This window comes from Phoenix dactylifera, chromosome 9 (assembly GCF_051530095.1).
Source record: "Phoenix dactylifera cultivar Ajwa chromosome 9, Ajwa_hap1_PhDact_Kaust_v1.1, whole genome shotgun sequence".
Classification (NCBI taxonomy): Eukaryota; Viridiplantae; Streptophyta; class Magnoliopsida; order Arecales; family Arecaceae; genus Phoenix; species Phoenix dactylifera.
The window spans coordinates 2,908,333-2,935,796 of record NC_143198.1 but is presented as its reverse complement, the minus strand read 5'-3'; the positions used below and the strand labels follow the sequence as shown (position 1 = coordinate 2,935,796).

The 27,464-nt window shown below is 38.2% G+C and overlaps 3 protein-coding genes across 17 annotated transcripts; 1 reads left to right on the top strand and 2 right to left on the bottom strand.

Annotated features, from left to right (window-relative positions):
* Positions 1-240: 240 nt before the first annotated feature.
* LOC103704456 (eukaryotic translation initiation factor 6-2) lies at positions 241-6,783 on the bottom strand. 2 transcript variants are annotated; one of them, XM_008787735.5, is made up of 8 exons: positions 6,588-6,783; positions 3,991-4,030; positions 3,662-3,758; positions 3,468-3,553; positions 3,338-3,382; positions 1,105-1,235; positions 728-838; positions 241-653 (listed from the first exon to the last, which is right to left on the bottom strand). In XM_008787735.5, the coding sequence occupies exons 2-8, from the start codon at positions 3,998-4,000 to the stop codon at positions 396-398; spliced, it is 738 nt and encodes a 245-aa protein (XP_008785957.3). In that variant the 5' UTR covers positions 4,001-4,030; positions 6,588-6,783; the 3' UTR covers positions 241-395. The 2 variants fall into 2 exon arrangements, with proteins under 2 accessions (XP_008785957.3, XP_008785956.3); XM_008787734.5 differs by lacking the exon at positions 6,588-6,783 and adding an exon at positions 4,415-4,576.
* A 1,836-nt stretch (positions 6,784-8,619) lies between these two features.
* Positions 8,620-14,252, bottom strand: LOC103704457 (SNAP25 homologous protein SNAP32). 10 transcript variants are annotated; one of them, XM_088703962.1, is made up of 7 exons: positions 14,047-14,252; positions 13,249-13,301; positions 11,765-12,355; positions 10,243-10,336; positions 10,040-10,167; positions 9,854-9,951; positions 8,620-8,895 (listed from the first exon to the last, which is right to left on the bottom strand). In XM_088703962.1, the coding sequence occupies exons 3-7, from the start codon at positions 12,236-12,238 to the stop codon at positions 8,796-8,798; spliced, it is 894 nt and encodes a 297-aa protein (XP_088560088.1). In that variant the 5' UTR covers positions 12,239-12,355; positions 13,249-13,301; positions 14,047-14,252; the 3' UTR covers positions 8,620-8,795. The 10 variants fall into 10 exon arrangements, with proteins under 10 accessions (XP_088560088.1, XP_088560093.1, XP_088560089.1 ...); XM_088703967.1 differs by having other exon boundaries at positions 11,765-12,282; positions 13,200-13,289; positions 14,047-14,247; XM_088703963.2 differs by having other exon boundaries at positions 13,200-13,301; positions 14,047-14,184.
* A 7,940-nt stretch (positions 14,253-22,192) lies between these two features.
* Positions 22,193-27,288, top strand: LOC103704459 (putative WRKY transcription factor 57). 5 transcript variants are annotated; one of them, XR_003385109.3, is made up of 5 exons: positions 22,291-22,851; positions 24,728-24,871; positions 25,701-26,083; positions 26,384-26,472; positions 26,835-27,288. XR_003385109.3 is itself a non-coding variant. In XM_088703958.1 (5 exons), the coding sequence occupies exons 1-4, from the start codon at positions 22,695-22,697 to the stop codon at positions 26,068-26,070; spliced, it is 846 nt and encodes a 281-aa protein (XP_088560084.1). In that variant the 5' UTR covers positions 22,291-22,694; the 3' UTR covers positions 26,071-26,083; positions 26,874-27,288. The 5 variants fall into 5 exon arrangements, 3 of the variants coding, with proteins under 3 accessions (XP_008785961.3, XP_026659378.3, XP_088560084.1); XR_003385110.3 differs by having other exon boundaries at positions 26,874-26,996; XM_088703958.1 differs by lacking the exon at positions 26,384-26,472 and adding an exon at positions 22,939-23,113 and having other exon boundaries at positions 26,874-27,288.
* The last annotated feature ends 176 nt before the right edge of the window (positions 27,289-27,464 follow it).

The following is a 27,464-nucleotide window of genomic DNA, read 5'->3' as shown; positions in this document are numbered from 1 at the left end:
TGGTACTCTGGTATCGGCAGATTCGAACGCAGATTATGGAGGATCACGGCTTAATGCCTTTACAAAATAGACCGGCAGTGGGCACTCATGGAAGATTAACATTTTTCACAATTGTGATGCTGCACAGAAGTGCCAGTTATCTACAGACTGAATTATAATTGCCACGCTCCATTCCCATTTTGTAAGTACAGAATATTGGGTGAATTCCATACCAGACAGAAGAAAAGTGATGCACCAATGTTACCGAAATATAAACTATGTTAAACAACATCAGTGCAAGCTTTGCCATAAATATGACATGAAACATAACATCACAACACTAAACGGAAACCTTTTCTAGAGGTGTTCAGGAGAAAACTTATGTTGCACTAAAAATAGCAGACTATCTTGAAATACTAAACGTAGCTGTCGATAAGTGATTTCCGCATCTCATCGACGATTGAGCTTGGTTGGACTTCTCTCAATTTGAACACACTTTCAACAACAGAGAGTTCGGTTGCCGTGGTGTCTGACCCACAGAATGCAGTCCAGTCATTCACGGTAATACCAGCCGCAATGACCTCGCTGCCTCTGTTCACAGTTCCTGCAACAAGAGGGACTTGAAGTAGCGTAGAAAGTTCGTCAAGATCCTCAATGGATGTGTGTGGATGAACCTGTTTCAATATTTAGAGCTGGTGAACAGCGGTTGTAATGCCTAAAGGATAAACAAAAATCTGAGGTAACTCACCAAGCCACCTCTATTTGAAAAGGCACAATAACTGCCAACAAGAATGTTTCCAGCAATTGTCTGCCTAAATACTTCTACTCCAAGAACATCTGCAATGAGCTCTTCTGTTTCCTGAAAGTTCAAAAAAAATAGCAGGCATCACGACATTTGTGATGAAACCAAAAGGCAGCAAATCTAAAGAAGCAAAATCAGCAATGGACTTCATTTTTCATAGTATCATGAACCATATCTATTGAGTCGGTCACAGTATAATATAAGCTTGCTGGCACTTCATTTTTCATATTTTAGGCCCCAACCAGTCTTTTAGCTGTCATCTTTTCTTTTTAATATCTTCAAATAGAATCTCTCTCCACATATTACGGTGAACAAGAATTTACCCTGTCGAGATCAGGATGTGTAAGAGCAACATGGTCATTGCAAGCTATGCAATTGCCTAAAGCAGACAGTCTTTCGTCGATACGCTGAATAACCACTTGGTCGGGTATACTGTTCCTCAGATGTTGAAGTTCTAGAGGGGGAAAACAACGAAAAAGCAAATAATATCAATCATAAGTTAGTAATTTATCAGTAAATGAACTCAAAACTCAAAAACAGTGTTCTGCACTCTGAACTTTAAACAAGAAATATGACTAAGGTTTCTCCTAAGAAATTTCACAGAAACTACTTTTAAGAGGGAAAAGTAAATCCATGAGACATGGCATGAGCACACATAAGAAAATTAATGCAAGTGCATTGTCAAGCCTGAACAAAGAAAATTAATTTTTATAAAGTCACCACATTTCAAAGATGCAGTAACGCATGTCACCCATACTCATAAGTGAATTTTCAAGTCTTTTTGTTTATATATGTTAGCATGTGCACGAGCACATGTGCCATGATGCTTATACAAGTTATTTGGATCTCAAGGACAGCATTTCAAGTCTTTGTGTTTATATACGTTTGCATGTGCACGAGCACACCTCGAATGCTTCAATCAGGTCTTGAAAGTGGACAAGTCAGGCCTTCACCATAATCCATAATAATGAAGGATTTTAAAATAGAGAACGGATTAAATATTAATAAGCAACATCTTGAAAGAAACATGAGGTTGATCACTTAAGAAGACAAAAATATCAGCATATTGAACAAAAGGATGGTGCAGAACTTAAGGCAGTTAAAAGAGTATAGTTTGACATTGGTTGCAGTATACAACTAAAGCAAGGAAGACATATATTTCACCAATAGTAAAGAACCAAAAGTTACACTAACGTATCAAAAGAGATAAATATGTCACGACTCTCATGCAATTCTTTTGCAGTGACACTCCATAAATTCTAAATCTAATTCTATGGGAATTACTTAAGAAATCAATTGAAATCAAAAGTATAACTAATGGACGCCTGGTAAACTTCATAGAACCTAGTATCTTAATGTTGATTGATATACTTGCTTAAGTAAATGAAAACATTTATCCAACTAACCCACTGACTCAGCTTGATTACCACCTTTACTAAACCTGTAGCCTGTTAGACTAAAATATTTATTACATATTCCAGTCTAATTGCAAACCCGAACTGGACATAATATGTCACCAAAACCCCCTGCCAAATTGTTGATTCACCGTCCCTGATTAAAGAAGTAATTTCAGTTCTATGTGCAAGATATTGTCAATCTAGCATTATGATGCAAGGCATGATTAACACCAACTTTTGATCAAAAGCGGATGGTGACAATCTAGCACAGTGTGCCTATTTAATGGCTCAGACCCTACGGCTATGTTTCAGTTCAAAGAACATGATAAAGGATGCCAGGGGAGTAAACGTATCATACAGAAATGTGGAAGTATAACCTATGGTAAATGTCAATTTGCTTCCTTGGATAGTGCTTCTGCTAGTTACTGAAGATAATGACAGATCTATGGCCTGACCTTACAGGCAGTAAGATCAAATAACTTCTACCACTACATCAATCCCATTTTTATGATTTCAATTCCACAAAAATTCCACAAAGCACATCTCTCGGTTGTTCCAGAATTATATTGCATGGTAGTTTCAGGCTAATGATGAATTCCATTATCTTAGCACTTATCCTACCTAATCGATGGATGCAGTTATTAACATCTTTAATAATTAGTAAATTCACCTCTGTAATCTTAACTAAAGTTGCACAAACAATGTTTCAAGTACCAGCATTGGAACCCATATCAGCACGTAACCAATATGGCATACTGAATGTCGGTAACATACATTGCTCCAGTCAGCATGGAGGCCATACCAAGGACTAGTTCCTTATCATTCCAGTCTGGAATGCCCAGTACAAACCAATACAGTCTGATACTTATAACCTTGGATGCCATTTATCACTTTTATCAGATAGACAAGACCCTAAGTTAATCAAAGCATATCAAACTTGATAGATGATTACTGGCACGAGATAAAACTTCGGAACTGATGCCTTCTACGATGAGACTAATTTTTTAAGTCAGAGCCTCTGCTGCTGCGATCCTGGAGACCCAAAAGTATAGGGTCCACATATAATTAACAAAAATAAAAAGAAATATCAAAATAGTAAAATTAAAATTATCCACTAGGAATAAATAACACAGGAAAGCAATTGCAGGTGAAATTTTACCTTGGTCAGTGGTTGTATGTGGCAATAGAAGCCCGTTCTTGTTTCCTAAATAAAATAAAACAATTACAGCAAGATGTTAATAGAGGCAACCTCATGTAATCTTTCAATGGAATGGCCTAATAACACTAACCAGCACACAGCCGCCCAATTATTCTAGTGCCTGCTATAGAGGTCTTGACCACAGGAATATCATCAGCAAGCTCAGATTCATACGCACTGCACTTTGTTCCACACACAAAGCAAAACAATAAAAAACATCAGCAACTTATAAGAGCACCACAATGTTAAAAATCACTAAAAAATAAATGCACTCAACAAATTAACCTGTAAAAATTTTCTGACCCTCCAATTGCAACCAAACAGTATGCATTTGTCAACTTCGAGAAAACCCCTACTTCACAAGAGTTCTCAAATTGAAGTCCTGAAAAGATTTATACAGCAGTTTTTTTTTTAATTAAAAAGCATTTCATACACCATGATTCTCTAACGAAGCTACAGAGAAATCATAAGTTTTCAAGGTTGTTGAGTTGTAAGAATCACAAAAGCCAGCATTAGTTATCATATTGATATAAAATAGACCTATTATCATAAAAAAGGTATAAAAATCAATTATCTGTAGCAGCTACAAAATAGCGGCATCAATGGAAACTTACGAGTTGCCATGATGGAATTGGACCGGCAAGCTCTAAACACCTGCAGCAACAAAATGAGATAAAAAGCTCAAATTTGAGGATTAATAAACACACAAAAAAGAGGAAGGCGGGCGGAATCAGTCATCAGCCGTCAATCGATACCTTCCCTTCCAGTTTTGGGTTCACAAAAATCATAAATTTATTAAAAAACTGAACTAACCGAGAAAATTATTATTGATACAAAAAAAGGCGAATTCGTGTAAAATTCAACAGACCAAAGTGCTCCAACCCGTCCAATCACAGCGAAGATTTATAGTTACAACTCCTGATTCCTAGTGTGCCAGGATAGTAATGATTCGAGGTCCTTAAAAAGTCGCCAAATTCGGTTTTTTTTCCCAAAGAAAACTATATCTTTGTTCGAAAAGATCAATAATGTAACTCTTACTAGGATCGAAAGCGCGAGCTTCGGAGGAGCAAGGAGGATCCAAAGACCAGAAGGGGTTGCGAGAGACGCCGGCGAAGGGCGGAACGGAGACGGATCGTTCCTTGGGGAACAAAGTTTTGGAGAAGTTCTAGGGTTTGCATAGGGTTTTTTTCGCTTGATCTCTTTGGGATATTGTGGCCTTATAATCGGCGATGAGCAGCGAACCACGTGGGCAGCACTGCCATGTCAACCGTCTGGGCCGCGTTCGGCCCAATTCCCGGACTGAACCGGGCCCAATTCCTGGACTGAACTGGGCCCAATTCCGAAAGAAACTATTACCATACATAAAATCCAAATTTAAATGCTTAAAAATCCCTAAAATTATCAACTACAAATCGATAATCAACTAATAAACTAAAAATTCTGCTGCAAAAGCTTCCTAGCACGAACTCTGACTTAGATTATTCCCTATTTCTAGTGATTGTATTCGTCTGAAAAGAAAAAGAAAAAAAAGAAGAAGAATGAGCCATACATATCAATAAGTAAATCTTATAGTAAATCTTATGCAACTTTACCGTATCAAGCATAAGTTTGATATGGAGCAAATCATTTTCGCTAAAAATGACTTTTGTTCGAAATAAAATATTTCATAACAATCGTATGATAAAGCAAATCATAAAACTAATTATTCTTTCATACATATAGAAACTATGCAAATTTCATATATATAGCTCTAAGTGTCACAAATATTTTCCATTTAACCATGGCATAGTTCAAAATATTATTCTCAAACTAACTGCTGAGGTCACCTTATACCCATAATAATCGTAATCAATAATATGCCAACTACTATAATTCATTGGCGGAGCCGTATACCGACTACTATAATCCGCTGGTGAGAATCATGCATAGCTACCTACGAGCCCATAGTTATAGTTCTTAAATTATATTTTTTATTTAATATTTTCTTAAAACATAAATAAATAAATTGAAAGATAATAACAACTTTATAGAGTTCATAAATTATTAACAGTAAAATAGCCATGTAATCCTTATTTAATAACAAAATGTAAATTTTTATAATTTAGAGTTCATAATTCTTAGATAAATGATCAACAATAAAACATTCCTAGAACATTTTTACATTAACCAATCATGAGTTTCATAATATTGATCCTTAATTTTAAAAAAAATATGGAATCATACAAGTTAAATATTATTAATAATTTTTATAACTCTTCAGCATAGAAAAATTGGTGGTAATTCAAAAACTAATAAGGAGTGTTAAGAGTTAATTTCGCCTTGCGCGAAGCCCTCGAAATTCAACGAAAAGAATCATCCAAACCCATTTAAAGCTAGTAAGATATATAATTAATAACTTTAAAACCCAAATACATAATAAAAAACCCAAAAGAACCTAAAACGAGTTAAAATTGGATAAATAGATCTATTTTGAGATTTTGCAGAGTACGTGGTTTCATGCTGGAATTAGGCTCGATGAAGGTAAGGTCGGCTAAGCTGTGATGCCCTAGGGCCGATCAGGGTAATGGAGCCTAGTGGCTTCGAACAAGGGCCTCATGGAGATGCGGGTCGACAAGCTACCTCCATCAACCAGGGGTTAGGACCTCTTCCCGAGGTCAACACAAGTTAGAGGGGAGGGAACCTCTTGGGTCCACCCTTCCCCCAGTGAGAAAGAGGGAGAGAGAGAGAGAGAGAGGCAGCGAAGAGAAGAAGAAAAGGAAGAAAGCTGTGCCCTGGTGGGAGGGGGGGGGGGGGGGGGGTCAACGGCCAGAGGACCGGCGACATAGGGCATGGCGGCGCATCCGAAGGTCCGGCAGCAGGCGACGGCGACCGGTACAAAAGAAACGCGGTCGATCTGAAAACAGGGCTGAATAGGAGATCTTCTTGGCTCGATCGAATCCGGGCTTCAGCACGCTCGCCGGCGGCTGGGGCTCCGACAAGGTCTTCGGTCTCTCGAGCGAAGACAGCCGAGGAGGCTACCGGCAGCGGCCGGCTCCAATTGATTAAAAGCAAAAAAAAAATGGGGGAAAGGACCGATACCGTACCGTGTGAAACAGGGGATAGATCATGGGAGATTTCCGGTTACTTTTCGGTGAAAATATCAGCCGGTGACCGGGACTTACACAGAGGTGGAAAGGGAGAAGAGTAATCAGAGAAGGGAGGCGCAAATTACCTCAACTCCGGCGAGGTTTCGTGGCCGGTGCAGCGAACGTCTTCCGGAAGAAGAAGAGGAAGAGAGATACGAACGGCGATACTCGGCGGTGGTTCGGATGTAGAGCTCAAAGGGGCCGCAGGGAGATCTTATATGGAGCGGTTCGTAGCCTCCGGCGGAGTCCGAGGAGGACGAGGAGTACTCCTCCGTGTCCGTGTTCGAGAAGGCCTATGCGCTGTTTGGAAATATGGAACGGGCCTTCGGGCCACGCTCGGGCTGGAGGGCCGGGCCAAAGCCGAGCCGCACCCTACCTTCTGGGCCGGTCAATGGACCAGGCGGATCGATTGGTCTAGGCCGGCTAATGAGCCGGGCCTTACAGGAACAAGAATAAAGTAATGTTAACGGATAATTAGAAAGCCTCGTGCCTTCCATTCCTACTGATCCTTCAGCCTCATACCTCCAATTTTTACATACCCTAGCAAAAAATTTCTAGCTCTAGTACCTTCTCCAAAACTGCGATCTTGCATCACAAAGTCTTGAGCAGACTCTCGCCATACAAGAATTGAAAAAAAAATATTATAATAAAAATAGATTAACTCAGCCTCTTGCATGAGATGAAAATCTCTAATAATTGGTTGAAATTTCATTTGGTTGTAATTTTCCCCATATATATATGCAAATAGATTATTGCACTAGCACTTTAATTGATGCATTTGTTATGTAAACCAAGAGAAGAGCATTTATCAAGGAAGGTGGTGGTTGTGTCATTTTTGAAGTCAAAGCCAGAACTAGGATGAGCTCACTTTCTTTTCTTTTCTTTCTTTCTTTTTCTTTTTTTTTTGGTGGGGGTGGGGTAACTCCCGGTTGATGCGTACATAAATATGCCTCTTGGAATCTATTTGGATTAGGCCTATAGGATTTGTATGGAAATTGGCAGTGTAGCAGCAGCAAGGTAATCCATAACTAGAGATTGAAGTTGGTGATATGCAAGTGGAATCAAGAACCGACCTGTGTCTCAGCATCTCAGACTTCTTGCCATGTTGTTCTAAGTTTGGCATCAGGAACTCTCTTTGGAGGTTAAGAGAGGATTTCAGCAGTATGGAAGCGGTCAGTGCGGTCTCTAATTGGGGTATTTGGGAACTTTTTGTTGGGTTATTTTTGGACTAAACCTGTTTACAGATGTTTTCTCTTCTTATTTGGTTAGGTCTAGTTCTTTGTTTTATTGTCTACTCTTTCAGGCTGATGGGTTGGCTGTGGGTTCTCTCAGAAGGTGATGTTTCTATGACCTATTGAAGATGAAATGAGCTTATCCTAATAACTATCAGTATCCCTGATACATACGATGTCTCCTGTTGATCTTATCGCCATTTTTTTAAAAAACTTTATTGTCATAGCATTAGTGGAAGATGGCCCACCTGATACAATCTCTAGCATCAAACACTTGTTTCTCATACTGACACCTGACCTGGAACCAGTGCAGGCTTTTGAGTTGGATCATCTTGAGAATGGGTCTCATCCTTCGAGGCTGGGAGCATCATTCTTGAGAAAGTGAGAGAGTGTGATGCCTTTCAAGCCATGCATGTTTACCGCAAGGCGAACAAAACAGTTGACTGAATCGCTTCCTATGGTTATTCATCACTTTGGCGAGTTTTTTTTGACTCAGAGTTCTATTGTGAGTCATCTTCTTTCTTTTGACACGGCTGGCTGTATTGATGCATATTTAGTATGAGCAGCTGATGTACTTGAAAAAAAAAAAAAAGTTTGACTTGTTTTGTAATTTCTGCTTTAAAGCCGCATAAGAAAGAGAACCCAACGTGCACTTCATAAGCATCCCATTTTCCCAAATGAGTGTTTTCATGATCTAGCACTTCCATAATAAAGCACGCAAAATTTTACAGCTCTAATTTTAGGCTTCATGAGTGTGATCTTCATCCATCTTCCCCAAGGAACTGTACTCCATTCTTGTTTCTAGACTAAAATTTCCTACTCATCTGTTCAAACTGAACTCTTACACGATGCAAATTTGTGAAAGAGTGCGCTCAAGCTTGACATGGAAACATAAAAAGACATGCATTTAAATGACAAGAAGATCAATAATGTGAGCATGCAACCAGCATGACCCAATTCAATATGATGGGTGGAATGTTACGATAAAAGCATGCCCCAGCCATGATCACAAAAATTGCTAAAAACCGGCTCATCTTCAACACCCTTTCTAACGTTAGCAAACTATTTTCCAAGCAGACGACGCCCTCGAATATTTGCTCTTTTCACCCTGAAATTTAGTTCATCAACATCATCCTGCATACGATCCAGAGCTCCGGTATGCCTGCAATTACCAAACAAAACGACGACATTTAGTTTAACAGAAAATTGGGGGAAAGTGTCACTGAGGTAGGATTTGGTAAAATAAACAACTAATGTGTGGTCAATGTTCATAAAATGTGTCCCTTTTAATGCATCACTTCATGTCAGGTGGCCTTTGAACGTTATTTTTATCTCGAATATAAGATAGTTTCACCACATAATGTCAATGCTTGATATCATGACTTACGCTTAACTTCTAGCAACACCAATCTGCCATTAACCCACAAGGCATTTCTTTACAAAGATTAATCAATTCAAAGTCCAAAATAAGAAGCTTACAGGGAAAAATAACTAAAACTGCATGTAAACGAGGCACACAGAAACAGATTAAAGAGCAAAGCATAGCAATAAGGTGATTTGATGACATCCATGATACTGATCAAAGGATACAAATTATACCATATAATATTAGTTCCAATCCTCATTAAGTTTCTCAACCTCTCCAGTTCAACCATTCACAGTTGAATCAGGTGGATCCCACCATAAGATGTGAAAATGTTTCATGACCGAACAGGACAAGATGGCAACAGGAGAGCATACAATCTCACAATCCAAAATGTGATGCAAACATCAAGCTCATGCAAACAAAGGATTAGTATCAATGTTTCTAGTAGATATCACTGCTCAAAGAAAGCTTTAGGCAGTCAGCATGGCCAACCTCAAAACTTCCACTTTGCCATAATCCTCCTCTATACCACATTTTTCCCTAGAGAGGGCAGAACTCGACCGCATAGAGATGTTTTTAGTAAAGAAGTGAAAAGGTTTAATTTCCTGGGATTGGCTTTAAGCTCAGGGCTGAAGTTGTAAAAGAATGAAGCATCAAGCATCTAATCAAAACCAGCAAATATGAGTTCTCCAAATCAAAACACAGACCATGCCAAGATCCCAAAAGATGTAAAGGCAAGAAACAGACAGCCGACCTCTCTATCTCACCACCCATGTCCATAGCCATGTCCTTCAGCTCAACCAACAAGTCACTCAAATCAGAAAGGGCATCATTCTGCTTGGCCTTCTCTATCTGTTGAAAAAACCAAGATAATTAGATTTAATAGGTGATGGTCGTATATAGCTACTAAAATTTCCCTCCTCTCTACTATCTGCATTACCTCGACTTTCTCCAGTGCAGATGTAGGTTCAGAAGGAAAAGTTCGAGGATTGGACCGACACAAAGGACCTGATAATCCCAACTTTTGTCTCTGCTCCATGTGGCTTCCTTTTTGTATAAAAGAATCATCTGTTCATAGATCGATCAAATCAGATAACAAATCACCTAGACATTTCACCATATCAACATTTATTTTAGATTTACCTCTTGTTAATACAGGCCCCTTTATTTCACGATTTTTCTTTGGCTTCCATGTCTTGGAGAAAATTCCGCCAAGACTTCCCAAAAGCTTTTCGCCCTGAAAAGAGAAACATATGAATTAGATGGGAACCTAACTTGAAAGCCTTAAGTTATGTTGTATATCCCATCTTCACTAGGTTGGAGTAGATGGGAATTTAACAAAAAGGCAATCCCTTCAAGCAGCAGCAAAACTAAAAACAAATCAAAGACTTGATGATCAAAAAATTAGTACTCATTTATATTTCTAAAGCCATCTAGTACATCAATTTTCTTAATAAGCATGTGGTTTTAATATCAAAGGTTGAAATAGAAAAAACTCCATATTGAGCATCTGCATTTCTCATCTTGTGGCAGTTATACAGTGAGCCACAAAAATATGGTAGACTTGGATGATTTAGTCTTGACATGAGACCTCATATTAGGACAGAAGGAATTGCACATGGGGAATCGTCTGTAAAAAGCACTAAAAATAAGGGAATAACACTAGATGATGGATATCTTATTAGTTTTTTTTCCCAACTAAGCCCTAAAAAACAAGTCATTCCAACCCACCATGGCAAACAGAAAAGGCAGGGATATATCCTAGATAGAGCATCATCCTATTTTACAGTCATGCAAAAACAAATGCTTAGGATTTTATTATCTTCAAAAATAATTCACAAAAGATACCAACAACTTGGAAGTGAATTATATGTCTGCAGCTAATTTTATACTAACAATCTCAGCAGCATTGCCAAATCTCAGTTAATAACCACCTCTCGAATATGACAAAGTTCTCTATTTCTTAACTTAACTCTGTCATTCAGGAAGAGAGGAAGCTTATAATTATAGTCTTCAGAGGGGAAAAAAGGGGAAGTAATGACTTCCTATTTTAACAATTCTGTAGTATAGAATAGAAAAGATAATGACACCTCAATTAAAAAGATAAGGTATTTAGTGTTATCCACACCAATTCTACCATTGTCTGTGGACTGTAAAATGTACTATGTTGCTAAAAGATTTAATGAACTCAGTGATCAGTGCCAGTGCCAAGACTGAACAATTACTAATGAGAGATAGTAATAACCAGTTGTTGAACAATCTAACTGAAAAGTATGCTAAACCTTAAAAAGTCTAAGCTCAAAATGAAAAGCAAAGAAAGAGGTAGGACAAAATCAAGATAACAATGAAACATAGGCACAAGAACAAATAAGTTATTAAAGATATGATCACAATACATGTAACCAAATGAGTTCCACATAAAAGAGCATGAAAGTGGATAAAAAGTAGCATTAGAGCCTCAGAAGCAAAGACTTCTATAAAGAATAGCATGCTCACAATATCTAATGAAATAATCTTATGCCCTATATTTGAGTTGCCTGACAAGAAATAACGAATATCCATAATTCTGCAAATTTTCAAGGAAAAGGGCTAGACATCTTGCTAGATTATCATGTCCACATAGATCCAGTTGAACACAGAACTGCATGAATTAAACAAAGCATACCCTACTGAGGTCATGATCAATGTCTGCAGCAGTTAGATGAGTCTGAGTAATTTTTTGGCCCTGCTGATGCAAGCTGATGAGAGTCCTTGAAGCATCTCCTCTCATCTCTTCAGCAATCTTCAAACAGCCATTTATTTTGTGTGTAGTCTCCTCAGCCTTATACACAGCATGGTTCTCTAGCTCTTGCACAGACTGGTTTTCAAAACCCCCCGAGTCACGGAAGTCATTTTTGTATTTGATTCTTGAAGTTGAAAAGCCTGAATATGATGACGAAGAAGAAGCACCATTTCCTTCATCTCCATTGTAACTAAACTTGGAGCTTGTTTTTTTCGGTCTGCTGATCACAGGGGCTGAGGAAGCTCTTGCAGTCTTATGATTCAAGTCAGACTCCGAATCAGAATCAAAAGGGTTGTAACCCGAAAAACCAGGATCAGGAGAACATTGCTTAGAGACCTTAGACACAGATGTCTTCATTAGGCTAATTTTAGAGATATCAACAGCAATAATTGCTGAAAATGCTGACAAAGATATCAACAAAAACAGTACACAATCAGCAGAACTCTAATCACCACAGAAATCTGTCAATGTTACCTGTCAACACAAGAAAAGGCTGCCACTTTATAACACATGCTATCTAACACTGGTTTCAACAAAATGTTATGAAAAAGAAAACAGCACAAACACAATATAAGACCAAACACATAGATGGACATGAGGAGGTAAACAGAAAAACTAGCATCACAAACAAGACCAAAAGACCATATCGATCAAAAAAGGGTGGTTGAACAAGATAATAACCAAATAAAAACCTGCATAGTGATGATGAAAAAGAAGTTAACATTAGAAATTATTTAGTTAAATAAACAGATCAAAGCAATGGAAAACAAAGAACATGAGCAGGGTAAAAGAAGTGCAATTCCAGTATGATATATCCCAATGGTCAATAAGATAGAAAGTGCAAAGGAAAATTGAGGAAAGAAACAATGCTAGATGTTGCAAAAGAGTATTGAGAATATCTGAGATAAGAAAATCCATAGGTAGCTTAGCAGAATGTTGTTAACAAGATTCAAAATTAATAATAAGTTTTTGCAGCGATCTCCTGCGTGATAGGATCCATGAAACTATTAAGCAATACCTGAAAACCTATCGGGGAGATAGAAAGTATATTCATAAATATCAGTGACCATAAGGGGATAGGAACAGAAATCTGAAGCATATTAATCAGTTATGGAGAAACGATATCGACAGTACATATGTTCAAAACCAAAGGAGTACTGATTCCTCTGAAAGATAGTAACACAAGAAAACTTAAAAATTAAAAGCAATGGCAGTTCATACAAAGCAATTGGCAATTGAAACGAAAATCCAATCATAGGAAATTAAATAGGTAAAAAAATCAATAAAGTACTGCAGTAGAAATTAAATATGGGTTTACCATAGGAAAACCAAAATATTTCATCAAGTAAGTGGTGGTGGTGCTCTACCTTCACCTTTTCCTCTTTCTGCAAAGATTTACGACCAGATCCTACAAAAACAACTACAGCAGGCAATAAAATCAACATATGAAACGAAATTAAATATCACATACTCTTTCTTATTTAAGAAATTATCAAAATAAAAACAATAGCAAGTAATTATAATACAAAAAATTCAGAGCACAGCAATTTCGGGAATTTAGAAACAAAAGTAGTTGCAAGGATAATAAAAGACACATGATCCTGATAAGAACCTAAACTAACGAACTTTCACCCCACAAACAAATTTCTTTAAAAAAAAAGAACAAGATAGATCCCAAAACATCACCATCAGCGAAAAAGTACAAACCCTAAAACCAAAAAGAAGACGGCAATCAAAACCCAGAAACCGAGACCAGAAGTCATGGAATCAGAATCAAGTAAAGATCGGCAAAAGAAGAATCATGGAATTGAAGATGGGAAAAGAATTGGTCTTCGCATTTCCTTAACAAGATTCTTAAACCCCAACAAAAGTCCAAGAGAAAAAAAAACAAATAGAGAAGAATGCAAACGCAGAAAAAAGAATACGTAATTCAGAAAATAAGACACCTATCAATCCGATATAAACTATAGAACGAACTGGGCCCGAAATTTCAGATGGGGCGAGCATTCCGAGAACTGAAACACTTTCGAACACGGCTAAAGTTAGACCGAATTTAACCACTTCTCCCTCTCGTTCTCTTCACTAATTCAAGAAAACAGTTAACGAAATGCCAGTAACAAGAGATCAAAGTAATCAAACCTAAGGAACGAAACAGAGAAGAATACCTCGAAAAACCCAAGAGGGATAGCGCTCCACGACCACAACACGTCGAAGAAACGATGGAGGATGAGGAGGAGAGGAGAAGGTTAAAAAGACGAGCTTTTTCTGGTCACCCACGCGGCGATCACGTCAAAAGGGCGCCGCGAGACTGCCGCCGCCGGGGAGGATGGGGCGGAGGAGAAGTGGAGTGGGAGGAGAAAGGTGGTGATCTAAACTAATTTAGATCTATTAATATTTATATACACTTTTGGGTAATCTTATGGATTTTTCAAAAAATTAGACGGCTCAAATTAAATTTCGTGCGTAGAGTAGACGGTTGAGATCTTCTCTCGCTTTGCTGCGAGCGTGCGCCAGAAAATCAGACCGTTGGACCCTGTCGCTTCTTGGGGTCGCAGCTGTCTGCGTTCGCAGGCATCAGGATTATTCTTCCCTTCGCGCAGGAGATGGGTTCACTGGAACCTTAGGCCGCACAGACCAAATGATTCTGATTGAGTGATTAATAATGACATATTTTTTGGGTTATTAGATTGAAATGAATGATAAAATCAAGGGAAATAACATATATTTTCTAGTTGATTTTTTTTTATTAGACCTTGAGATTTTGTGTGTGTGTGTGTGTTGGTTTGCATGGGATTCTAGATGACTTTAAAAAAGTTTTGATCTTTTACTTTGAAGGCTTCTTTTCTTTTTCCAAAAGAAATCTAAGTGACCTCTTCTGAGCTACCTTGGCATCTTCATAATTTGATTGTGTCTTATGCTTACAGATGTATCCATTCTAGAGCTTTGCAATGTAGTTGGTCTCAAAAAAAAAAAAAAAAAAAAATGGACATGATGGTAGTCTCCAGAAATAAGTCTTGGAGATATTCAAACTAAGATTGCATGCAAATTTTTACATGCCGGTTGGAAATGCGGATTTGGAAGTTGGTGCAAACATTACATCTTTTAAGGGGGTGGGAAGCCTGGAGAAAAGCACATAGGGTTGAAGAAAGTTGGCTACAAAGATTGGAATCTTAACTCAATTTGGCGAGTGTGATTTGGTAGATTCAGATAAGATCCAAATCCAATGAGGAAGATGGATGATCCGGACGGAGTTAACTTCATACTTAAACCTTAAGCACCAATATTAGCTTAATAGTTGGGTTTTGTTTTCTCTAGGTAACTAATGCTATGTTGCACCAACATGTTCCTATCCTTGTTCTCAGTTTATTGTGGTGGAAGGAGATCAGTGCAATTTAAGGGTTTGAAGCAGGGGTATTTTCAGTCTACTTCAAAGGAAGGAAAAAGCAAATGAGAGATTTGGTGTTTTACTTGCAATCAAAATAGAGGAAGAAAAGTTGAGGGAAGGAGTGAGGATTTTTTTTAATCAATGGTTAGAAATATATCTTTTCTATGATCATATGATTTTTTTTCTCCTTCTTGCCCTAATCAGATAGCCATGTTGAGAATGGATAAAAAGAATCACAAGCACCATTTAAAGGAAAATTAGAATATTACTGCAGAAGATGCTGTGGTCTCTGATAGTTTTTTGAGCTTTGAGGCCATTATCCTTAAGAATGACAGATACAATGATGAACTCAATGTCCAACTACTCTACATACCTCACCATAACCTAGTTCAATACTAGAAATAGAGGTTAGGATTGCCTCAATTATCCGCTCAAGCTTATCCATGGCAGAAGGGGGAAGTTTGGGCATGTTTTTGTTTCATATTTTTCTATTTTAAACATTTTAATTTAATAGTTCCAAGGAAAATGCTAGTTGAACTCACTTATGTGATGGATACATAGGATAGTTTTTTGTGGTTGAATGAGTTTGTCCATTAGATGAATGCGTTGTTGGACTAGTTTTGAAGGACAAAAACAAAATTTTGCAAATTCTTCTCTGTTCCATTCTCCTTCACTTTCCCTTTCTTCTTCTCCTTCATCCTAATCTTTGCTTTAAAAACAAGAAAGTAAGATCTTTGTCTGGCCTTCCCTCCATCGGCGAACTCTCTAAACATGCTGGAGTTCTACTTTTATGCATCATGGATCAGTAGCCACTAGTGCCGCTCAATTGTTTGATACTACTATTCTAGATACTGACTTGCGAGGCTCTTGGAATGGACTCAAATATGCAAGACCTATACTGAAGGCTAGACAAGTTCTTTTTGAAGATTACTTGGTGATAGTAATTGGATGGGTTGCGAGCTAGAATCAGCTAATTGAGAGCTATCCCCAATTGGAGGATTTGTGGAAGTTATCCAGAACGTCCCTTTTCACACTTTTTATATCCATGGTGAGATAAATAGAGCAGTAGATTGAATGGCTTCCTATATTGCAGATCGCTTTGGTAACACTCTATGGCTAGATCAGATTTTTACACCACTTCCACTTTGGAATATTTTATTATCTGATTTGTCTGTATATATTCATACTCGATAAATATGAGCCATTTGTTTGATAAAAAGAAAAAAGGAAGATGAATTTGGCTGCAGATGATAGGTTGGCTCCAACCTCTAGGCATGCCTCTTTTCACTCTGATCTAAAAAGTCACCTTTCATGTATGAGATAAGAGGATGATGCCTACCCATGAGGGAAGTGGTGGGAACACACAGTGATTACTTAACTACTAAGAAGCAATAACCACAAAGTATTTATTAGTCTTGAAGAAGGCATAATAAACCATACAAACTCCTATATTTCATGATCTGATTTAGATATAGGATTTGGTTCTCCTCAAAATCTTAATGACCGAGAAGAAGGAAACAACATTGCTCTGTATTTGTCAAGATTTATGCTGCACTTGAATGATCTGATGACCATGCCCTGATGAAAACCTTGAGACTGCATCTGTAGAAAGAGCTAATTATTGGAATACAGCAACTTAGTAATCAGCTTTCACAAATATAATAATGCATCTTGTTTTGTGGTACAAGCCAAATAAAATTCATCATTTAAACTTACTGGTATATTAAGCAAAATTATACCATACTCCTTGCCACCATGTTACTTGGCTTGCTTTGCCATGCACCATGTATTCAGCATGCTAGGCATGGGTGTGCAAAGTTTCTGATCCATATTCAACAGAGAATAATAGATGCTGAAGGAGCTGAGAACCTCCATCTAACATGAGCATTAAGCTGTTTATCTGATCAGCTTTCACCACTCAGTGAGATGATATAATGATGCGGCTATTAACAAAAATATAGATATATATATATTGTTAAAATGGATGATTCATACAGTTCTAATATAGATACATTCAACTCTCCTTCTCCAGCCTATAAGGTATCCTCGGAGTGACTGGCCACATACGAGGCCATTTAGCCTGCGGCCCCATTAATTTACCAACAATAATTTGAGAGGTTGAGACTGCGATTTTCTATTCTTGCTTGCCATTGTTAATCCTAAATGAATGGCCAGCTCAATGGCAAAAATTTTCATAATCTTAGGAGTCTGTTTCACTTCCTAACACTTTGGATATTTTCTATAATCCTGGTGGCACTTCTAACCTTGTTCCAGATTTTACCTTGTGTAATAAATTATAATCCTGGTGGCACTTCTATTTTACCTGTTTTCTCTTCATTTTCCCCAATTAAGAGAAGGCCGAAGGAAGAAACATCACCTGAAGAGAAAACTAGTAATCATACGGAACAATGCCCCCAGAGGCATCCCAGCTACAAATAATACAATGCGTACATCATTGGCTACGTTGCTTATGATTGACGTAAATATCCTATTTAGCTGTACTCCGTGCAAACCTACCATTCTCTCTCTCTCTCTCTCTCTCTCTCTCTCTCTCTAAAGTATACGGCTATTATTAAATGAATAACTTGTGACTAAAACAAAGAATATTCTAAAATTAGTTAGGATCGGCGTGTGGAAGGAATGGAAATGTGCGATGGAGAAAGAGAATCCTATTTGATGACATTAAATACTGGCCCATGAAATAGTTCTACATATTCGTCTGCTGCATTTATTTTGAATCAGTCCCTTTCAGATATTATTTATCAACATTATCTTTTGAGCCTAGGTGGGTCATAGGGGCCTGATTTACCTAACCAACATTATCAAAGAATGATTCACTTTGTTTCTGGATGTCAACCATTAGATCTCGTAATGACTGTTTTGAGATCTACAGAACAGATGTACAATCCAATGGTTGATATTGTGAAAAAATATCGAACTTTCTTTCGTACAAAAAATATAATTCGGATTCATGTTTCAACTAAATTTAAAATTCTAAATAACGAATTTTAGTTGTATTTTTTGTTTGAATGAAAAATTAATTTTTTATAATATTAATTATTGGATTGTGCAATAGCCGCTTCGAAATTTATATAAATAGATATAAAAAAAAGAATAGGTTGGAGTGCTTTATGAACTAATGCAATGTATGATGTAACTGTTGACATCACCGAAGGTAACGTGTGAAAGATGTAACTCGAACCCACGTAATAGTTAAACATAAGAGACAAAAAGACATAAAACAAAATAATCAATTCAAAATTTATCCCATCAGGACATGCTAGAGGAAGCTGCAACGGGATAGAGATGGTTTTAGGGTGAAACCAGTGTGAGACAGAGCATCAGGAGAACTGGAGGAGCATGCATTCCTTTTTTTTTTTTTAGGGGTTTAAGGATTCAGTTGTCTTAACCAGAAAATTTGAACCTTGACTAAGTAGTCAAGAAATCAAAAATAAATATCCCAGAAAGACAAGATAATTCAAGAAATACGTCTGCAAACATGATTTTCTCCATTGCTATGGCCCTTTCTCCTCCTCCCTATTCATGTCCTCTCTCTCTCTCTCACTCACTCACTTGCACCCACACACACACACACTGCTTTTTGTTTAAATGCACTAGATTCGATAGGCTTCACAACCACCAGAACCTCATATCCAGGGTGCAGCCAAAGGCTATATCCAGAAGAGGTGGTCTGTGGGTTTTGGAGTTGTAGGTTAGGTCTCACATTTAAGCAAACAGGTTCCAAAGCATCCAATTTACCAAGTGGGGCGCGAGCGAACGCAACTGCAGGCAAAAGCACCTTTTCTTCTTTTTCCAAAAAGCCATGGGTTAGATCAGTGGTCCACATCTACCCTTCTTTTTTTTAATTTTTTTTCCTGAGATCCATATCTCTTTGCGTTTTATTAATTCAGATTTTCAGAGATTTCATCTCCTCCAATCCACAGGGTACCAGAGATAATATATTCTAGCGGTTTGTCATGCATGAGAATCGAGAATTTCCATGTGCTAAAACGGCTTCCAGCGTCGCCATCACACCTCCAAAAAGAAAAAGAAGTAATCTCCCATGACCAAACAGTCTTCCCACTAGTAACAGTCGCGCGAAAGAGACAAGAAAATTTGCACCACCTCTCACTCCTCCTCCTCCTCCTACACCCACTCGCAGTAGAAATACTAACTATAAAGTCCTACATTAATTATTCGTTGGATAAATTTTGAGTATTTTATACAGATTAAGGAATCCAAATAATATCTTCTGACTAGTCATTTTGGATGAGATACTGAGTTGTTACAAATGGTATCAGAACAGACCCAGCTTATAATCTATGTAGGCTAGAAAACACTGCAATATGATTCTATTGGGACTGACCACGGATCGATCGTAGTGTTTGTGATTAGATTTAAATGAATTTGAACGGAGGAAGTATGTGAGGATCCGTGAAGGCATGTGTTTAGATCCACATCAGTTACTTGTTAGATAGATCTTGAGTGTTTATACAAAATTAGAAAATTCAAATAAAAACTTTCAATTACCTATTTTGGGTGAGAATCAAAGTTGTTAAACTAACCATGGTCTACAATTCATGAAGCTCGATATATCATCGACGTGTTGCTAAAACATGAGCTCCGTAGGACCTAAGCATCATTGTTGATTTTTATTCGTATTTGTGCTTGATTGATAGGTTGCCATCAACACCAGCTCTCACGACAGCAACATCACTAAATAAAATAACAGAAGGTGACAAGATCTCTCCTTGCGACAAGGCGCGTGGTATGCGATCTCTTGCTTCTTCCTTCAAGCAAGGATGGAGAAAAAGCCTACTTACTTGGACACTTACCACAACACAGACTTGCGTACGGAGTCGCCATAATAAATAGCTCTAGCTTCCTATGAGTTTAATTCAGAGAACACCACCAAGACCAGCTCCAATAAGAAGGAATGCGGGGAAAAAAAAACTTAATTTTTTCGGTGGAAACAGTACTAGTCTTATGTCGAGTAACAGCCAGTCAACCCTCACCACATCCTACTTTTTTCCATCCCCACAAGCTTCCAAACCTCTCCACTCAATAGGAAAGCTACCTCCCTCTTGACATGGTCCTCATATATAGGTGTTCTCCCCACACTATTTGTCCTAACTTCTATCTTTTTAAAGAAAAAAAAGTGCCCTCACAAACACGTACCCTCGTCCCCAGTAGAGCCCTCACGACCACCTTGGTCTTGGAATTCCATTGCACACATTACCATATGATATGGTCATGGCAATTAAGTTGCTAACATTGCAAAGACCTAACCAAGTTAAACAAGTGGTCATTTGACTTGGAAAGTGCAACCATGGAAGAAGGACAAGTTGAATTTTTCAGGCTTCCATTTCCAACCGAGGTTGCCCTCTACCTGAACTATGACTCGTTCTTCTATGACCTGAACTAGGTCTTAATTCTTTAAATTCCACATAGTAGCTAGCTTTTACTGATCCAGTCTCCTGAATATTAAGCTTCGAGTTAAGCTATTACACCATTATTGCCAGTAATGAACTCATTATCATAGTATTCTTACAGAGAGTAAATTAATCTGAGACCTATACACTGGAGGAATTTAGTGCAAGAGGTTCCACAAAGTGGAGCTTGGAATGGCATCCACACAGCGTGGGTGGAGTTGAGGCTCCTTGAGTTGAGAGGAGCGTGGCCTCGATAAAAGCGGAGAGAGCGACGGGCTTTCGTGCGGCCCAAGTTAGGTTTCGAAAAGATTCGTGCTGGGCCCCGCTCTCCCGCCACCGTCAGTCCCACCAAATCCCCCGATTAACAAAGTCGTTGATTAATTTAATCGCCGATCACTTGTACGACTCTGCCCAATTTAGGACCACCGACTCGTACGGTAGAGACACAGTAGCCGTTCGAACTCCTGTCTTTCGATCTCCACCGTTGATCTGAAATCTCCTCTTATGGAATATCTTAATGGTTGTTTATTAATTTAGAGAACGGAACGGAACCGCCTCCCGTCTTTTCTTAACAGGACGCTAGCTACGGCATTTCTTGAGTGCGAAACGCGTGGACTTTACATCTTGTGCACGTCAATCAAGAACACCCCGAATCCTGAAGCCAGACGTGCGCATCCGATCTTAGCTGCTTCACGGTACAAGTGGACTTCACGATTCGCATCTCAGTGTGCTGTGTGCAAACTTAGGAATCTAAACTGCTCCAAGTTTTTGACTTAGTTAATTGAACTGTTAAAGCAATCGATTGTAGAACAATTAAACATAATTAATGGAATAGAGTAGAGATTGGACCGTACCAAAGCGAGTGGTTTGGACGACCGGTTTAAATTTAGCAGTATTAAATAGAGTTTTTTTTTTTTTTGGCATAAATATCCTCCCAAAAATTTAAATTTATATAAATATTTTTTTAAAATTTATATTTATTTCTGTATTCCCATAAAACATTATTTTTTTAACAAATATCCTTAATATAATAGTTCTTTTAACACCATTAATCAAAACCATATATTATTTTAATTAAAAAATAAAATTTTGAAATTATTTGTTTGTCTTACATCGCGATTGTCTAATTTATTTTTTTTTTTGCACAGCTATCCATTAAGAATACTTCGGTCATTCTAATTTAGAAATTGTTAATTTTTTAATGATAGCGTAGGTACGTATGAAAAAATTTAAAAAAAAATAAAATAGCAAAATAAATATTTTATAAGGATATATATATATGTAAATATTAATTTTAAAAATATATTTATGTAAATTTTGGTATTTAGAATATATATATGTAAAAAAAATATATTAAATAATTGTTATCTTTTACGGAATAAATGATTTTTGAAGTTTTTTTTAAAAAAAATTTCTGCGGAGGCTATTGACGAGAGGACGGAGAACCAAGCTCGGAAAGTTCCAAAAGCCCTCAACGCGTCTACTCCAAAACCCGAGAACATGGAAAATAAAAAAAATAAAAGACTAAATTAAAAAAGCGAGAGCTCAGAAGGAGCGTACTTAAGTAGAAGAAAGACTAGCAACTTGAAGAAGGGGGGAGAGAGAGAGAGACAGAGAGAGGAGAAATCGAAACCCTTACCTCTTTCTCACTCCGCTGGTCATCTCCACCTCCGTCTCTCCTCGCAGGAAACCCACCGGAATCCCGAGCTTCCTCGCCGGAGAATCAAGAATTCCGATCGGAGTCTCTTCCCTCTCATCCAAACATCCGACCCACCGATGGACGACAAGAACCAGCCGCCGCCGGGATCCGACGCCCACGGCGGCGGCACCGGCTGGCGATACCCCGGCTACGTCGGTGGCGGGATCTCCTCCCTCGACGACCTCTGCGCCGGAGAGGAGGACGAGGCCAGCATCCTAAAGGCGTTCGGGTGGAGCATCCCGCTGGACTCCAACCCGATCGGGGAGGACGGCGGATTCCGAGGGTTCGGCCTGGACGATGCCCCGGGACCGTCGTCGGCGATGGCGGCGGCGCCCCTGGAGGCCAGATCAGATCCCCCGGCGGCGCCTCTCCCCGCGAGATCCGGCGACGCCGTGTCCTCCAGTTCCAGCGAGGAACCCCCGCCGGAGCCCGACGAGAAGCCGGCCGAGACAGCGTGAGTACCATTTATACAATATAAACTACTCTAGTGTCCTGCCGGTTCTCCTCTGAGTGGCAAATTCGTAATAAGACGGGATGTCAGGGGGCGAGAATTTGGGATGGTGGAGAGCCGTAGGGTTTGCGCGAGAGAGATTGCCGCCGAGACGAGACCGCGCGATGGAATTCTTGGGGATTCCATCGCGCGGAGAAGGGCACTCTCGTAAATTGGAGGGAAGATCTTCGGCCATCGTATTCAGTGCAGCACGGCCGTCATTGCGGTGGGAATTCCGCGTGCGATCTTTCGAGGATTACGCGGTTTCTTTTTTTTTTTTTAATCCTCTTTCCTATCCCTATACATATATGTACAGTTACTTTTTATGATCATTTGTTTCGTAGTATAAATTATAATTTGTTTCATAGCATAAATTACAGACTGAAACAGAAAAACAAAGATCCCAACGTCTACCGACACTTGTGGGCTAAGTTTTGCATGCATACATGGCAAATGGATTTTCTTGTAATCTCACGTCGATTTAGTTACCATTTAACTGTACATGTTTGAAGTTCTCTTCATAATTTTTATGGCGTATAATTGTATGCAATCATCCGGTGTGTACCGTAGTTGGTCTCAGTTTTGATGTCTTCAAATTTCATTTATTACATACACTATGTTTGCGGTTAAGAATCCCTCTTCTCTCATCTGTTTTGTTGCATTTGTTCTTTGTAGTTTTCTCAGCGCCGTCTCCTGTTCATGGTCATTCACTCATTTGTCTTTAAGTAGTGAATATTCATTATTTCTCTAGCCTTGCTCTCACTATATTGTGTACCATCCATCTTCAGCGTTGTTGCTTGTTGATAAGTTCTCTTCGTGGCATTCTTCGTTTTCTTTATTAATGTATTTATTTCATCAGACACAAAGATTCAGGTCACTTTGGTTTTTTGGGTTGACATTCAGGTCTCTTTTCAATTGCATATCCTAAAGGAATTATTTGTTTGGTCATCGTAATATGTGCATAACTTGTGCTTCATTTTTTCGATCCCGCGTGTTCATGATTTATATACATATCCCACAAGAAATTTCTGTAGTTCAATGTTCTCATGCAGTGAATGCATATCCAGTATTCTCAGAAAACTCAATATTATGACCTTACTTGATATTGGAATTATATATAGCTCTACTCATTGACTTTGATTAAACTGATCTGTATGTGTCATGTTCTTTAGTTTATATAACAATAATTCTTATTATTTTACAAATGCAAATTTCTTTTAGGGCACTTATGTGGAGATTCAATCTGAATTGTTTGTTCAATCTCCTGGACGAATTTTTCTTTAAACCTTCCTCTGAAACTTTAGTCATATGTTTATTGTTGACCATCTGATGTAATTTTAACGCTTATAATTTTCTGTTTCTTCTCTCAGGGAATTATTTCTCTCCCGAGCTAAAATAACTATCAGTTTGTTTATAAGTTTCTGAGCAGAACTAGATACCGTTTCATTCTATTGTCTCTATATTAATTGTATTAATTTTCATTGTAAGAGCTACTTTCTAAGGATTTGTCAGATAAAAATATCACTGGAAGATCTGATGTTGAAAGAACTACTTCAGATACAAGTTGAGGCCAATTCATATGCCTGCCTCATTTCTTGGTTTTATTATTATTTATTATTTTGGTATAGTTACAACATTTCTGCTCGATTTTGGTGTTTTGTAATAACTTCCATCATTGTTACGAAAAGATTACTAATATATTCCATTTGTTAAAATTGCTCTGAGCCAACCTGTTTAAATATTTAGGGTGCATCTCACGGCTAATCCATTTAGATTTTGTTTAACATGTGAATTTTATATGTTCATGCATTCATACCACATTTTACTATTCTGGCTGCAGGAACAAAAGTACTAAGAAGGGGCAGAAGCGAAGCCGTCAACCCAGATTTGCATTTATGACTAAGAGCGAGATTGATCATCTGGAAGATGGCTACCGATGGAGAAAGTATGGGCAGAAAACGGTCAAAAACAGCCCATATCCAAGGTTACTATCTTTTAATAATTTTTTTATTTGTCATATTCATTGGATTCTCTGGACTGTTGAAAATGCTTTTCCTTTCTAATTCTATTGTCTAAACTGGTCATGCGAATGAAAAAGCATGTTCCTACTTTATTATTTTAAATCACTAAATAGATTTTTTCTTTTCATCTTGTGAATATAAGTAATTTTTTATGCAAAATGTGAATGATTTCTGATATATATTTCTTCTATGAATTATTAGTGGATGGATACATGCCTCTAAAAAAAAATCCACACCTTTTTATCTTAAATTAGCAGTTCTATCTTCTTGCAAAATGTTATGCCAAATTTCAGTTTTCGTTCCTTGTGGCCATGATTCTTTATCAAGTCTTCGCTCAGAGAGAGAATTTAATGAAGCAACTCATAAATATCACTCAAAAAAGTCGCGTGGTGGTATTCTGATTGCTCCCTTTGAATTGGTATGGTGAAGTGTGGAATTTAATGAAGCAAAGTGATTGGCGCTAGAGACCCAACTAACTTCTTTGAGTGTTTTTTCCAAGTCAACGTAGAATTGCTTTTATTTCATTAGCTGAACTTTTCCATATCTCTACATTACTGCTCCTGCTGCTGCTATTACTTTTCGGACTTTTTGTAAACTAGCTTTGAACTTTTATCCTCCTTGGAGAGCTATTCTTCCATGAACATTTAAGAGATATCCTTTTGTACTATAGACTTCTCTAAACGTATAAAGAACAACAAGATACCTGATGTACACTTGAGAAGTAAAACTATCAGTTTGTGAGAAATGCAAAAGAGAAGCAGTGCAACTCTAACTCTCTGGCTGCGTTCGCAGGAGCTACTACCGCTGCACTAACAGCAAATGCATGGTGAAGAAACGAGTGGAGCGATCCCCCGAAGATCCCACCATTGTGATCACCACGTATGAAGGGCAGCACTGCCACCACACTGTATCTTTCCCTCGTGGCAGTGCGTACGTTCACAGTGCAGCTGCCTCTGCTGAACGGCTAGCATTAGCATCTCCACAGCTCTATCTACAAGCAATGCAATTCCATCAGAACCCTGCAGTGGGTGGAGGCCAGCAGTTGCCACAAACCCTCCATGGAGAGCATCAAACATCCCTGCCGGCAGGAACTTCCTCGCCGCTTCCCACCGATGAGGGACTGTTGGGTGACATGGTGCCGCCTGGGATGAGAAACAGATGAGGATAATAATTGGGTATAGCAAGACTCTTATAACCTCTCTTAAGTTTTTGATTCCTTTTGAACTAAGATATAGAGTAGTAGGGACGACCTTTGCAGTATCTTGCCGTCGGACTCACCATCATTGCAGCCAGTTGCTGTAGTTTGGCAATGCAGCAACGGCATTCACACAAGAGTTAAAGTTAGATATATGTAATATTTTGCTCAAATCATAAAAGAAGAAAGAGGATTTATGTGCATAAAAAAATTATTATCCATTATCTTAAATAATCAAATCAGAGAGTGACACATAACTGATACATTTCAATACATGCAGTTAAAAAAAAAGGGAAACCAGGGTGCATGACCCATGATTGGTAATTTCATGGTGCTGGTGATGATGATAGTGAAGAGTACATGCATGTGGTGAGTGGAAATTATGAGACACTGTCCATGGTTCCAACTAGTTAAAGAGTGGCATATATATGCGCCTCTCATTTTGGTCGACAAACTACTATCTCCTTTACCTTCTGCTTCTCTTTGTTTTTGCCCTTTACGATCTAGAATACCTATGCAAATCTACTAACTATATGTCATCTTTCTTATGCTTCTTCGTATCCACATTATTATTTATTTTAGAAAGAACAACCAAAAGAAACTATTTATTTTATGAATGAAATGTCATTACACCCACACATATACCACTGCATAAATGTCGTAGTAAGAGCACTATAATTTGACTGCTATCAGGTCTTTTGCTTATTATTTTTCGTGCAATCTTATGGCAGGTGTATTGACTTCTCTCCATCATAATATAAATCACACAGGTTCTTATAAAGAAATCTAAGCATAACAAGATCATCGATGTCCCGGGAGGTACATGCATGGAGCTTCTTTGTTTTTCATGTTAATGTAGCACCGGCGTACCATCACACGGAGCCAGGATAGACAGAATGGCGATTCATATATAACGCTCGTATGAGCTACAGCTTGTGTAGGCATTGATTTTAGCTTTAGACCTGTAATACTTGGCAGATTTTGATGCCACATTAATTATTCCTGCAGCGTTTGGCCTTTTTTTTTGGTCTTTTAGTGTCCTGATCATTTGTAATAGTAGTTAATTTATTCAAATCTCCTTCACCTGCTAGAACTCTATATTCATGTAGAAACTAAGCAGTTTCGTAACCTCCTCATTGTATTCATGTGGAAGTATCAAAACCTTAACTTTTTTTTTTCTTTGTACACTCACTATTTTCTCTAATTTTAGGGTTATCATCATCTCGTGGGAAAGCAAGAAAAGAGGTCAGGGAACGTTGCTAGAAAGGTATAATGACGTTTGTACTCTCCCTGACCTGCTGAATTCGAGGGGAGAATGCTTTCTCTGTTTTCTGTCGGATGAATCGATGACTCTGAACGCT

What these genes read in the sequence shown, in the direction of transcription:
- LOC103704457 (XM_039115850.3), bottom strand. Translation starts at nt 13,326, where the DNA reads ATGTTGATTTTATTGCCTGCTGTAGTTGTTTTTGTAGGATCTGGTCGT. An exon ending in GGGGCCTGTATTAACAAGAG is followed by an intron (nt 10,168 to 10,242) that starts GTAAATCTAAAA and finishes ATCTATGAACAG; the next exon opens with ATGATTCTTTTATACAAAAA. An exon ending in ATGGGTGGTGAGATAGAGAG is followed by an intron (nt 8,896 to 9,853) that starts GTCGGCTGTCTG and finishes TGGTAATTGCAG; the next exon opens with GCATACCGGAGCTCTGGATC.
- LOC103704459 (XM_008787739.5), top strand. Translation starts at nt 22,475, where the DNA reads ATGGACGACAAGAACCAGCCGCCGCCGGGATCCGACGCCCACGGCGGC. An exon ending in GAGAAGCCGGCCGAGACAGC is followed by an intron (nt 22,852 to 24,727) that starts GTGAGTACCATT and finishes TTCTGGCTGCAG; the next exon opens with GAACAAAAGTACTAAGAAGG. An exon ending in AAAAACAGCCCATATCCAAG is followed by an intron (nt 24,872 to 25,700) that starts GTTACTATCTTT and finishes CTGCGTTCGCAG; the next exon opens with GAGCTACTACCGCTGCACTA.
- LOC103704456 (XM_008787735.5), bottom strand. An exon ending in ACATACAACCACTGACCAAG is followed by an intron (nt 1,236 to 3,337) that starts GTAAAATTTCAC and finishes TTCCCCCTCTAG; the next exon opens with AACTTCAACATCTGAGGAAC. An exon ending in TTTCAAATAGAGGTGGCTTG is followed by an intron (nt 654 to 727) that starts GTGAGTTACCTC and finishes ATATTGAAACAG; the next exon opens with GTTCATCCACACACATCCAT.